The sequence below is a fragment of the Semicossyphus pulcher genome, unplaced genomic scaffold (genome assembly GCF_022749685.1).
Source record: "Semicossyphus pulcher isolate SPU_LCO1_2020_fin unplaced genomic scaffold, fSemPul1.0.p SCAF_8, whole genome shotgun sequence".
In the NCBI taxonomy this organism is placed as follows: domain Eukaryota; kingdom Metazoa; phylum Chordata; class Actinopteri; order Labriformes; family Labridae; genus Semicossyphus; species Semicossyphus pulcher.
In genome coordinates this window covers 14,258,763-14,273,456 of record NW_027211759.1, presented here as the reverse complement: position 1 = coordinate 14,273,456, position 14,694 = coordinate 14,258,763, and the positions used below count along the sequence as shown (strand labels likewise).

Sequence of the window (14,694 nt, the reverse complement as noted above, 5' to 3'; positions counted from 1 at the left end):
GTATATAAAGTAATTAAAACCAGCTGCATTATAACCAGATACAACAACAGATATCTAACAATAACTACAACCATTTAATAATGCAGTATATGATAGTTAATCAGTCAGAAGTATTTATCCTTATGTAAACTTGAGAATGCAGTAATGAAGTAGATCGACATTGTTGTATGGGTACTTTTACTGAGTAACACTTTTGAGTACATGTTTCACCACTGTATTATCCTGTATATTTACTGTGTGTGTGTGTTTGTGTGTGTGTGTCTGGTGTGTCAGTGTGTGCCTGCTTTATGTCACTAAAATACACATTAGAAGAAACAGACTCAGACTATTCGAAAAAAGACATTTATTGCTACATTATGTTTTGACACATGCCTGTAGGCTACGTCAAACTGTACACATACTGTACATGTTATGATAGGAGTATTCTGGATTATTATTTATTATTATTCGATCAGCAGTGTGATAAGCAAACAAGACATCCATTATTCTGTAATACTGTATTGCTCAGAGCATGAAATGTGTTTACAGCTAGTAAAACTGCACAAAAAGGGTTTTCTTAGTAAAATAAAAGACAAAAGTAAATAGAGACATTATGAATTTCACAATATTTGTATAAAAGATAAGTTACATAACTTAGAAAAAACATTAAATGTTCTATTAAAAACTCAAACATGCAGAGAGCTTCGACTACATCTGAAGAGCGATAATAACACTGAGAGACGAGGGGCTCTGTCCTTCAGCGTGTCATTAAGTGTGACCTTGTTAACAGTGCTATAACACATATTTGTAACAAATATACAAATAACATCTGACGCCCACTTGTTAGAGAACGTTCTCGGAGATCTGTTCATTCACAGAATGGTCAAACTCCTGCAACACTCTCACACACACACACACACATGAACCACAGGACTAATGAAATCCGCTGTCTGAACACACAAATGTGGGAATGTTGGTTCTATGAGCTCAGAGAAATAACAAGTGGACCTGGTAAAATAGAGATAAACTGTAAAAGTCAGTCAGAAACTTATCTGGCTGCAGATGACTTATGTCACTACTGGGTTTCATCCTTTCAGATATATTCAAAGAGACAGAGAATCAATAAATATACAAAATATGTACAAAAACACCTGCAGCTTACAATGCATTCGTCTGTTATACAAGTAAAGTTTAGGCACAAAGTTAGAAGTCCGTTTGGGAAGTGAGGAGATGATTGTTCAACTGCATCTCGAGCAGAGAGGCCGACCTCTCCGCTCCGGTCCGAATTCAGAAGAAACGCTGGACGACGAAACAGCTGGATGCTCTCCACTCAACATCTGGGAAATCAAAGACACAGTTAGTGAAATTTCAAAATAAAATGTGTGATGTCTAAATATGCCTCTTAACCCTGAGTTAATATTATATATTATATTAAAGTCCAAGACAGTAAAGTTAAGGTTACATACTTGATGTTGGATTTGATGTAGTCATCGCCACACGCTCAGAGGTGGCCCATGGGGTTTGCAGGGTCTGTCAGACTGGGATGGAATGCGAGGTGCATGGACTGTTGATCCGTCATGACTGCAGACGCCTTCTCTTCCTCTCTCCTCCGCAGACACGCTGCCTTCGGGTTCAGGTTCCTCTCTGTGGGATTCAACAAACAATGGGGTTGGCATTTGACTAAGAAAAGATGTGGTTGTTCATACATAAGTTCAGGTATTTCAACTCTGAGAAACTACTGTGAAGTTCTTGATAATTTCTTCTTTGGCTGTTGACTTTTCTGTGACTATTAACTGAACTATATAAGTAATTACTGTGGTAAAACATTTTTTTATATACTGATTAGACAAGAAAATGTCAAAGTCAGAAACCTTCAAATTCTGCTCATAAGGGCTTTAAAGCACGACTCCAAATAAATGATAATCTTATTCAGTGTCTGCTTATTGTGAAAAAAGATGGTGTTGCCCCCAAGCGGTAAAACAAAACAACCTCCCTTCCCTTGTTGTTGCAGGATTCTACCCTATTTTCACTCTCTCCTTCACTTATTTGACTTGACAATCAGACAAGGCTCCATTTTTGCATTTCCCTTCTAAGGTGGGACCCTCAGCTCGGCCTGCAGCAGCGACGCACTGACCTCTGACTTGTTGTTCCAGGCTGAGGATCACAGCCACGGCCTGGTGCAGCACCAGCAGCTTGGTCTGTGGCTTCTCGCTCTTCAGGTGCAGCTGACACATGTGACCCAGCTCCTTAAACGCCTCGTTGATGTCCCGCACGCGCAGACGCTCGCGGGCGTTGTTGGCCATCCTTCTGTCACGCTCGCGCTCGGCCTTCTGCTCCGGGCTCAGGTCCTCGTCCTCGTGGATACTGCAACATCAACAAGGCATCAGAAAAGCACTCATTAGGTAAACATTTGAATATTTTAAATACAAATGTATCTTTTAATTAATAACTGATATTCAAGCCGAAGTTGACTTGAGTGAAAGCATCAGTCAGTCACATCAGAGTAAAGTTATATGGTGGATTTTTGTGCCCTCTGCTGGTCGCTCAGCTGACATCATGATATTGTGTCTCCGGGGGGTCATCTGATCTACCCTCATTTGTTCTGTTAAAAAGGCCTACACAGTAGCTACACTGACAACAAGCTCATGTGATCAAGTGCATGTACATAAATAATTAATCCATGAGAGCGTTTGTTATGGTAGAAACTCCTTACTCAGTCAAAGACCATTGATGGTGAAGAGATGCACTTAAAATCTCTTTTGGTTTCAATATTTTAAAAATATAGTTGCTGGAGGTTCATCCACATATGTCAACATCCATATCCCTCAACTATATTCTTCATCTCAAAAAATAGACAACATGCATTCAGGCATCAGAGCGTATGTCATGAAGAGATCTGTCCTGAAGTGACCTGTGGTACTTCAGACATCAGGACACTGATCTATCTAATCTGTGAGATGTTGACGACGTGGACTAGTACCAACCCATGTTAACCAATCTAAAGTCACATCTTTCATTATCAACTCTGATGGCGGTCCTGCAACAGTTTGGTGATTCATTGATAGGCACTTTAGAAAATAGGAAATGTTTTGCATTTTTTTGCTTGAAAATTAACTACACCATTTGTTGAAATTGTTTCTGATGAGCTAAAATTTGGGGATTTCCTGCTTTTACGTTTTATATGTTTGCAATTTAAATATATTTTAGTTTTGGACTGTTGGTCAGACAAAACTAACAACCTGTTGATAACACAGTGACCTCTAGGAAACTTGTAACAATGTTTTTCCTTTATTTTATCAACTAAATTATTAATTAAAGACAGGTGCAGTGAGAGAGCCTATACAGAACTATTTTTATTTTTATTTAACTCACGACATGATACTGAAAAAACACCTCGATTACTGTTAACAGTGTGTGCCACTCGTCCCATCTTTTATCCTAATCTAATTCACTGCAACTTAACTCAACATGAAGAAGAATTATGAAGCGTAACTAAACAGGCTCGTCTGGACACAGCTGCCCTTCACAGCAGAGGGTCTGACTGTATTTTAAATACACAATAGCAAGAAGGCTCTAATACTTACCCATGAATAAGGGGCTTTTATTTTGAAATCTGCTGTACTACTTAACTGGCAAAAATAGATTCTTTGACACATTTAGCGGCTGATTTTAAACACCAAACAATTTTTCTGGACCACCTCATGCTGTTTTATTTCTACTTTTTTAAAAAAGCAGGGGAGTGGGGTTGTTTACCTTGTGCCGTTTTCATCTTGTGTTTTGAGGTCACTCTCCTCGTCTGATCTCTGACTGTCAGAGCTGTGACTGTGATTGGTGTGCATCATCTCTTCTCTTTCCCCGCTCTCCATCTTCAGCTCCAGATTACCCTGAACTCCCAGACCTCCTGTGGGAAATGGCGCATTTTTAGAAAATAAAAGCATGAAATTAGTCTTAACAGTTCAAAGCTATAAAAGTGAAACACACAAATCCAGAATCAGATATATAAGAGGCATGACTCGCCTCTGCCTCCACCTTGCATCGGCTGCAGCGTGGCCCTCTGTCTGGCTGGGTACGGGTGGCCATTTTGTGTGCGGCACTGGAAGGCTGAGTGGTTGTTGTTCATATTGACAGCTTCAACCTTTATGACACAACACAAAGAGCGGGATGAAATAAGGGCAATGCTACTGAGTTCATACATCAACAGCCTGGCTCAGTGGCAAACAGTATACAACTCTTACATCCAACCAATGACAGATAAGTCACCAACCCAACATCTGCCCCTCTTTTCCCACGTCTCTCGCTCTACAGAATTAATTTAATCTCAGACAATCTTAATCCTCCCCTTTAAACTACTATATACTCCCTAAACATACCACTAATTCTCTTCAGGAATGCCTCACTTCTAACGGACACATCATTTGGAAAAATAAAAGTGAGAGAATTTAATACCCCCTCCCCCAAAGGATTAAACTAAAAAACCCCTTTCCCCTGCATATACTTCCACTCCAGCTGGGCCAAAATCCCCTGGTGTGCTGAAAGGGAAACATGCAGGAATGGGAGTGCACGATGCAGGCGTCCCTCATCACCCCATAGTGGAATTAGAGTCCGCACATACTCTACGCTCTCCATACAAGGACGCCGCGTCACTGCGCTCTCCCATTGTGCTCAGTTTCCTATTTCAAGGACAACAACCTTTACATGAGGAAAACATGCAGATATAGCGGGCGGAAAATTCCAGAGACTGAATACAAGCAAACACACACACACACACACACACACAATATATGGTATTTCCACACATGTCATCCTGTCCTTTCTTAAATATTTCAAAGTAATGCTTATTAACCATGGCTGGAGTGTGACAGGTGAGCGGCAGGGTGCTGGCAGATCCCGGCTGGCTGAGGTGGGTTTGGTTCAGCAGGCCGTGGATGTCGGTGAGCAGGCCGGCTGTTGGGCCCACAGCGTGGTTCCTCAGGACGTGGATCACATCGTCCAGTCTGTCCAGTCGGTCCTCCACCTGGGACTGAAACACCAAGAGACAAAAAGTAAAAAATGTTTTAAAATGTTTAAAAATTAAAAAACATTTCTGATCAGGACACTGTTTTTAATTTGCTTTGCGTTGACAAATATTATCATTGTATCTTGAATGATCGAGACTTTAAATGAATAGTGTGATATTTTGGAAAATAGGCTTTGGCATTAAGGGAACACTGTGTAAGATTTTGTTGCTTCTTGTAATAATGATGTTTTCAAAGAAACTCCTAAACCTTCCCTTTAGAGCAGGACAACCTGCAACTGCCACTACAGACCGACTGTGCTGTTTGTCTGTTCTGGACTACTGTAGAAACATTGCAGGTGCAATATGGCGGACAGAGACTGCCCCCCTCTGTTATATTAAGGCAACAAAAATGATGATTGTGAGGATTTTTTTTTTCAGGTGATTATGCACTATTGAAAACATACTTACTAATAATATATATTCAATTTTTACCAATAAATACCTCAAACAGTTCACAATTTTCCTTAAAAAACTAAGTTACAAACAGCAACTGGTTGGCTTAGCCTAGCATGAAGAATGGAAAGCTAGCCCGGCTCTATTTCTTGGCAGGATGCAGTGACTTCCTGGTGTCGTGACGTGACCTCATTGATGACTCCAGCTTGTACAGATTAAACAAACATGATACAAAATGTTTTTTGTTGAGACAGTCGGGGATGTAATAGCCTTTTCAGTATGCTAGGCGAGGGTTTTCAGTCTATGCTAGGCTAGTTGTCAGTCTATGCTAGGCTAGTTTTCAGTCTATGCTAGGCTAAGGTTGGCTGTAGCCGTATAATTTCTGTAGAGACACAGGGGTTTTATTGATCATCTCAGCTAACTAACTACCTAGCTAGCCAGCTAGCTAGCAAAATGAAAGCGAATAAGCCTTTTCCCAAAAACATCAAGCTGTTCATTTAAGGTTTCTATCACACGAAGTGTACATTTTAGATTATTTGATTTCTTCTTGATTTTTTTTTTGTAAAGCTCTTCCGCCAGGAGCCTTAAACTAATACATTGAGCAAAGGTCATTATATTAGGGGGTGTTGTAGTGGTAGTGTACTGGGTGTTTACCAGTGATATAAGTGAAGACTCGTAGTGTGGAGAGACTGGTGCTTGAACTGAACTCCGGGGCCACATGTTAGTACCTGAGATGAAAAGAACAACCAAATTACACCATGAAGAGGTTGTAAAATACAGAATGTAAATAAGAAATCCCTCCACCCTGCTATAACAGTAAAGCATTACGTGTTTGTCCAGTTTACCTGCAGGTTCAGCTGCGCTCGGCAGAGGGGACGGAGACCTCACTGGTGTGGACGAACTGGAGGGGAAGCTGCTGCTGGTGTGATCGGGGGAATAAATCTGGCAGCAGACGGAAAGAGAGGCAAGGAGGGGGAGGAGGAGTGTAAGCAGGGCATGGATCATTTTAAAAGCACAACTTGTCATTTCTGCGTAAGGTTTTACAGCTGCTGCCACAGCCTTTGGAGCAGGCTCGTAACCCGAACTAAACTCATCAATTCTGGTCATTTTACTAGTGGGCAGCCAATAAAAAGTCCAGCAGCACAAGAGCAGCCCTTTGTTAATATGCAGTAGTCTATTTCTTGCAGGATTTAACTACTTTTCTTTTGCATTATAGCGCTCAGGCTTTTGTTTCGTGCTCTATCTGACTCTTTAAACACAACAGGGCATAGATGAGCCGGTATAATGGGATTAAGGTGCTGCATACTTACAGAGGCTAGAGCTTTGCCCAAAGTATCGCCTGTCTGTGACCCTCCTGACACGTTTCCCTGGCTCCCTGAGACTGCAAAAGAAAACGTTGTAAAATTTTAGAATAAAGAGCAAACAAACTTGAGTATTAATAAGCAGAGGAAATTATTGTCTCTACTTCCTCACCCGTTGAATTCTCTGAGTTGTTTGACGCGCGTGGTGCCGTGTTGTTGCGGTGAAAAGTGGACATTGGAGGCAGACTCCTGTTCATATCAACAGCCATCACTGCATGCGGAGAGTAATCCTGAACAGGAAGCAAACACACATTCAATCCCCAGGGGTTTAAAAGTGCTGTGCTGTCAACATCCAAGGTCCTGGAGGTAAATCTCACCAGGTGATTGTGTGGTGGTGGATGCAGGCTGCTGTAGCTCCCCGCCTGCGTTTGGTGGGCTGTGGCAGCTCCCAGTGCACCTTCATAGCCCTGCTGGTTCAGCCCGTTTACAGCATTCCAGATGTCGGGCGAATTGCTCGTCCCCTCTAAAATGGATAAGGATATGTTATAGCCGGCACTGGATCAGCATCTCAAGCAGCCAGACAAGTCATGAAGGTTTAACAGTGGCCCCTACGGAAAATATGAAACCTTAAAAGCAAAATCTATGGCTGGAAATGTTCATTTATACCAATGTGACACTTTTTACAGGAAATGCCCCATTTATAAAGCTTTACACCTAATGATTATGAAACAACTGATACAATAATTAAACTTTATTTTAATGTAAACTTAATTGTATGCAATTATTTGGTACTTTTATCCCCAAAACATCCATATCTATTTTTCCTAAAGCACTGCTGCATCTAAAAGTAGCTTCAGAGAGTTATTAGCTTGGCTGCAGACTCCCTGACTTGTTAAATATATTTTATAATGGTGGAATTCTGTTTTGGTTGTTTTATTTTATTGGCGTTTCTTATGGTGTGCAATCAGCTGTTTGATTAGGATGCGAGTGCTACAAGTTCCAATTTTTTTTATGGATAAATGCAACCTGGAACCTTGAGCGTGCACTAAGAGAAGGCCAACACTGATATAGAATTGAGAACATTTTACTGTTGTCCATTAAGAGATCTAAGCATGCAAAGCAGGTCATTGATGTGCTTATGGGTTCAGTTTGTTTGAATACTCATAGTGCATGTATATTTGTGTTGGTGCCATTATACTACACAGAAAACAGATTCAGCACCGGATAGTTTGAGCTCACCAAAGAAGGTGCTGGCGAACACATTGCTGGGGCCCTTGTTGGACGGATGTAAAGACGAGTTCTGGTTGATGTCGTCATTAGTGGGAGACTGCCCATAAACCTGAAGAGAAGAGCTTGTTTAAGGCCAGAAAAACACTTTGTACACATGATTTTATATATGGCAGTTTCTCTCAAACCAATCTTACAGACACCAACGCGTGAACACTGAGTGCGAGCTGAAGCAACAGTATTGCGAAAAACAAAGCAGAGAGCTGATGCACACTTAGAGCTATTGCGGTAATCCATAAGCTGCAGATCCATGCACCTCCTCATCCGGATTTAGGAACCATTCACCATGAGAAATCCCTGCCCTAATCATGATCAGGTTCGGCTGGCTTCAGAAGACTCGGATACAATTCCCTCCCAAATAAAATTAAATTACAGGCCTTCTTGTACTTTGTCCTCGGATAACAGAGAGCTGCGTCTCACCCTAATGATCCCCTTCTGTAGGAAACAAAACACTAAATAAAAACAGATCTCCAACATTAAACTACAATACCTTTGCCAATTATTTTTCCTTTTAATTATAAAGCATGAGGCTGGAAACACATGCACATATGCACACTAAACACACCAACACATGTTCCCTCACTCGAACACACCAAGAGGTCTGGGCTGCACCTGCACCTCCCTCTTTGCTTTGATGTGCCCCAGGAAATGAAAATAAACCTCCCTGCGCAGCATCAATGGGGTGTCAGTTACCCGGACGACAAGTTCTGTAAAGCAGGCTATTAAAGACTCTCTGGAGTATGCTCGTGCAAGCACACTCACAGGCTCTCACACGCACTTAAGCACACACGCGCGCACACACACACACACAGGCAGCAGTGACCCTGGCTGGCATGAGTCCCATGGTGATTGTGGGCTAGGCCAAACACAGGAGCCCCTGCCGACACTGGGCCCGTCTGAGCCGCCATGGGCAGCATATGGCGGAGGATAAAGCCAATTGTCCTCCTTACCATCAGCATAGCAGGCGACCCGTTAATAATGGTCACACCCCCCGCCCCAGCACGCCCTCTCTGGCCCCCGCTGGAGAGGGGGCCGTCACCATGGCATCCTCTTTTAGCATAGCATTGATTTAGGAACCATCAATCATGGCATCACAAATGATAAGAGACTTTTTTTCAGCAAATAAAACCTACAATTAAAAGAGGATTTAAGTATTATAAAGCATTCATATTTACTTGATATGAAATGTTTCTATCTATTTGTTGCATTTAAAGTAGTATAAACTTGTTCAAAAAGAAAAAACAGCTACACTATTTTCCCCATTGTAGATCCAAACAACATTATCATGCTAGATGAGTGAAATATCAACTTGCTATTCAGGGCCTATGCTGTGCTCCACCATGGCCAACTCCAGCCACATGCAACCAATTTTCTGCCTCTGTGATCCACGATGTCTGGATATGGTTAGTCTCACAGAGATCAAAGCTGCCTTTGATAATGGCTGCAGTGGTGGAGGCACTGCTCCGACATAGCAGGGTTAAATCAAATAGAAATAGCAGCAATCTGCTTCATGTCAAGATGTTTTCTGCTGCCAGGCTTGACTGCATGCAGCTCAGCTAACAGGAAGTCTCACCGGCGCTTTTTAACATGACTCTGTCAACATGAAAGTACACACAAATAAATGAATTTCAGTATTATAGTATGTGTTGTGTGTTGTTGGATGTTGCATGATTTGTGGGTGATCATCTTTCCTATTGTATGAAAATTATATTCTTATCTGAACTTGTTTAAATAATAATAATAATACTGGAGATTTCTACCTTATGAAAGTACACAAACTGTATTAAATGAAGTTGCAACACTTTTCATGGAAAGCACATATGGAGCACAAACTATGCCAACTCTAAAACACAAAACTCCCTCTCCCTCTGTCACTCACTCACACACATGCAAAACATTCAGATGAAGCAACATTATATGAAAAACAAATGCTCTGTGCAGAGTAGAAAACATCAACTCTAAGATGCCTCACTTCAAGTTTTTTCAAAATAAGAGAAGGCTATGCTAAATTAAAATCCTCTAAACTTTTATGGAGGTTGCACATGTAAACATGTTTCTTATTTAGGCACAATGTCAGTTGGAGAACACACTGTACAACCGCAATAAACAGACACAGCTGGAAACTAGTGTTTCATTATGAGTCAACAAACAGAACATTTAACGAGTGCAACAGCATCATCACCAAACACACTGACACTGCCATGCACGCTCTGCTTAACCTAACAGAAACATATCTAAGAAATGTACTCACTGGTTTCATGTTGTAGCAATACATCAATGAGTTGTTTCCTGCTCCAGAGACAGGATGAGCACAGTACATAACTCTGTCCGCGTCACTGCAAGTATCCACGCTCACAATACAGTCCACACACAGCTCGTCTCTTAGTGTCTCTACTCATGTGTGTGCGTATTCCACATGCACTCCTTCCTCTAACCTACCCCTGCTGGTCATGCAGCTACCCGCAGACAACTTATGCAAATAAGGGCCGGACCATTCCAGGCGGCAGAGAGGGGTGGCCAAGGGCTGATGCTATAAGTGCACTACAAGTCTGGTCAGGACTATTATGAGTATTTTATGAAAGTAAATTAAATTATAGCTTAAAAATAGTATGTAGTGTTTAGTGTTTTCACTATTTAAGAGCTTGTTTGTGTAGAATTGCTTAATGAAAGTGACTGAAACGAGTAATATTGAGGGAATTCCCCTCCCACGCATGAGCAAAACACCTTGACCACACCACAGCAAAGCAAAAAAAAAAAAGCCATAACCAGAGGGGCTTATACACTTTATTGTTCAACAGTCATCCTTGTCCATTGACAACCCATGTTAGTGTAAAATCATACACAAGCATGCCCAGAAATCCCTCCTGAAGACAGTGAGCAAGCACTGATGACGCCGCCAAGATTATCTCCCCGCAGACAGGTAGATGTTTCCAGTAAACAGAGGACACCACACCCAAGTCTGACCCACATTTGCAAATAGAACAAAGTCTTAGTTTGTGGGCACGTGTGTCTTGGCGAGCTCCTCCAGCGGCTGGGTTATCGGTTATTTTTACTGTAGGCTGTCTGGGTGATCTGCTAATAAAGAGACACCTCAAGAGTCAGACTTCCTGTCTCAGGTCACATCCACTGTCTGCTGCCCCAATGCTCAAAGTGACCCACTGCAGGTGCAAACAAACCACTCGGATGTATGATTTCTTCATTAGTTCAAGGAGCTGACCTGCAGGAGTTTCTGTGCAGCATTCTCTGTATGTTACATAAATTCAACTCAGAGAGGGGGGAAAGCGCTGCAGTTGGCGTGACACGCAGACCTGCAGTCTTGGCAGGGCTTTTTGTCCCAGAGAGACCTCCTAAGAATCCAATCAAGCTCTTCCCATTTAAACCACAGCAAAGTCTTTATCTATAAAACAATCATCTTGCTAAAGCTGCAGTGTCTGAAACCTGAGGGGATTGCAGGTAATGCGGCCAAAGTAATGATGCTGTGGAAAAATTACCGCCATAACATCTCTTTCTACTTAACCTGCATGGCTTTTAATGCAATCCATATATCTATAAAGTGTTTTTGAAAGTTTTTGGGGTTTAAATAAAATAATATTGTGCAAGCTATCCATCCCAAAATAATAGGAAAACTGTAATTTAAGAAGCAGTATTATAACGAGGAGGGGTTTTGCAAACACCGACAAACTGATCTGGGAGCAGAAAAACAAACTATTATCTGCTGCTTTAAATCTGTCTGAAGGTGAGCCTTGCAGTCCGCACAGCTTCCTTAAAGTCCAAGTCTAATCCTTACTATCCACGCTACTGATAACTGGGTTAGGAGGTCAGTCTCGTCACATCCATCAGAACAATCATTCGTGGACCTTTCCTTCTTTTTTTATTCGAATATCATCTCTCATGCGATTATTTTTCTCTTCACGTTAAGATTTTTTTCCTTAATTTTTAAGCCAAAATTGAGCGTTTTCAAGAAAAAACAGTAGCTACTTAATGACCTTTCCCTCTGACAGAGATCACTCCTCCTATCTGACACACTGAGCATACAAAACACACACACACATCTTGGGTAAATGATCCAAGAGCAAATATATACCGTCCCCTAACCCTGAACTTTGCATCAATCTTAGTTAATTGCAGTCTTGTCAGGAGTGCGATTATTCAAACAGGTAATGCAAATGTTAATGAGTTCAGATTTGCATATCTTTATTTTCCCATGGTTGAAATGTCATTGGTTATGACGCTCTACAATGAAGAATGTCACTGCTGATGGCCCCCTGATACGCTGTCGGCCATTAAGAGGCCAAAAAAGAGCAACTGAAGGGGATGGAGGAGAAACAAACAAGGAGCTGTGCACATAATGAACAAAGGGAAATGAAGACTTTTATATGCAGACGAATACAAACAGCAACACTGCATCCTTCAGATTTTGCAGGATGGAAGTCAAGGGAACAAAATTTGATTATATTATGTAAAGGAAAAAATGTTTCCTGATGCAAACAAAGAAAAAGAGATGCACGTCTTTGCAGTAAGAAGTGATGGTTGTCCTTTTACTGTATGTTGTGCATACGATGCCTGCAACACACATTTCAAGTGTCGTTGGCATATTGCTCTTCGTCATGCGCCTGATTTGACATGGCTTAAATAACTATCTTCCTGCCAGTGATTGGCATTCACACAAGAAGGGGTGAGTGGGACCGGGGGAGCAGATGGTGACATTCCACATGACCAAACTGATCAATCAGCATGCTGGGACGCAGGTGCAGCACAGGCGGGCAGCACCACACCATCTATTTCACCATCTACGGGGCACAAACACATGGGCACCAATCGTGGCACCCTGAGGGTCTGCATGCTCCTCTGTCCTGCTGTGCCAAGGTTGATGACATCACAGTTTCCCATCCGCTCTTCCACAAGACGCCAAGAAAAAGGAGGAGAGAAAAAAAACACAGACTGTGTAAAATCTGCAGTAACAGCCCGGCCTGGGACAGGGCGTGTGAGTGACGTCAAAGCCAGGGACTCCCATAATTTTGCTCTGATAGTGAGCTGCTAAAGCAAAAGGAAAAGTGGATTCAAGTACCCACACAATTTGACCTTAATGGTGGTATGTTAGGAATCATATAACAGCAGGAACATTACAAAACACCCTCCTTACTGCAGGCACACTGTGGATGTTTCTGCAGTGTAACAGGAGCATTTCCTATCATTTAGCTTCTACAGAAACATGACAATACCTTTCATCACTTTCAGGGCTGTAAGTTACAATTATTATTATTATTTATTTTCCAAATGTTATGTATTAAATGTGCTTTTTCCCTCATAAAACAACCCCCAAAAATAGTTTAAGCTTTCTCTAATATAATGAAAAGCAGCAAATCCACAAGCTGTACAAGCTCGAAACATTTAACATTGTTGCTTAATGCATGATGGAAATAAATCTATTAACAAAGTCATGTTCTCTAGAAGGACTAATAGATGCTATTCAATGTTATTTACATACCTAACATTTCTATGATGAGCACTTGAGGACTAAAATGTCACCTCACTACCAGCTCTGACTCTATAACTAAACCCACTGAAAGTAGTGCAGAGGTGCCTGTGGCTCAGTGGTAGACTTGGTCGTCTCTCAGTCAGAGGGTTTGGGGTTCGATCCCTAAAGTCACATGTCGAAGTGTCCTTGGGCAAGACATTGAACTCCAAATTGCTCCCATATTAGCATAGCCTTTGGTGTCTGAATGTAGGCCTTTGCCATGAGTATGTGAAAGGGTGAATGTAGTGTAAAAGCGCTTTGAGTGGTCGCTAGACCAGCACAGTACAGCACATATACCATGATCATTTCATATTAGCAATATCTAAAAAGTGATCGAAGCGCTCGATGGGTTTCTCAGTGGTATTGAATAAATAACGGGAGCATTGTTTGGCTTTTTGCCTTTTTTTAGATAGCACAGCTGAAGAGAGACAGGAAATGTGGGGAGGAGAGAGTGGGAGTCGACATGCACCAAATAATCGGCAGAGCATGAGTCGAACCTGCGATCAGTGCGTCAGTGCGTTTTAGTGTGCAGTACCAGAGAAAATAGTAATTTACCATCAATATTGCTTCTGATTTTACATGAAACATAAAAAATAAATTGGTTAATAGTTTATCGTATTGTATTATGTTGCTAAAGTAGTTCTAGTAAGTATCAGTCCCTTTAGAGGACATGTCAGTGAATGCACCTGTACACAGGCCTGTTATATGCGTATAAAGGTAATTCAGGTGGCTGTGGTGTTTGATACCTGCTGGCGTGACTCTGTGCCGAGGATCTACGGTATCTTCGGGATAAGACCTGCACGCAGCACGCTGATCTTATAGTCTGCCCTGAGCGCTGGAAGGAGTGGGGGTTGTAAGAGGATTGGCGCGGGCCGTGGCTGCACGGTGCACGTGAGGGCCAGACTCGCTGACCTCTGCGCCACGGTGACCTCACTGTCCCACATTCACAATGACCTACAAGGAGAAGACGGGTGTCTTTAGGTCACCGCTGGGTTAATGAGTGACCTACTTCAATGAGGCATGAAACTCTGCCACAAACAGAATAAGTGGTCTTTAAAGGCAACAATTATGTACTCCATATTCTGAGCTAAAACACACAATATCCGCTTCAATGGCTTCCATTAAGACGGCTTAGTAAAGTGTTACCGTGGCATCATGTG

At 41.9% G+C, this 14,694-nt stretch overlaps 1 protein-coding gene across 1 annotated transcript; it reads right to left on the bottom strand.

Annotated features, from left to right (window-relative positions):
* Positions 1-379: 379 nt before the first annotated feature.
* Positions 380-10,336, bottom strand: LOC138613150 (transcription factor 12-like). The gene is made up of 13 exons (XM_069686757.1): positions 10,268-10,336; positions 7,969-8,068; positions 7,107-7,252; positions 6,902-7,019; positions 6,739-6,809; positions 6,274-6,370; positions 6,083-6,156; positions 4,823-4,999; positions 4,009-4,114; positions 3,733-3,880; positions 2,114-2,343; positions 1,446-1,623; positions 380-1,316 (listed from the first exon to the last, which is right to left on the bottom strand). The coding sequence occupies exons 1-12, from the start codon at positions 10,334-10,336 to the stop codon at positions 1,481-1,483; spliced, it is 1,479 nt and encodes a 492-aa protein (XP_069542858.1). The 3' UTR covers positions 380-1,316; positions 1,446-1,480.
* Between the last annotated feature and the right edge of the window lie 4,358 nt (positions 10,337-14,694).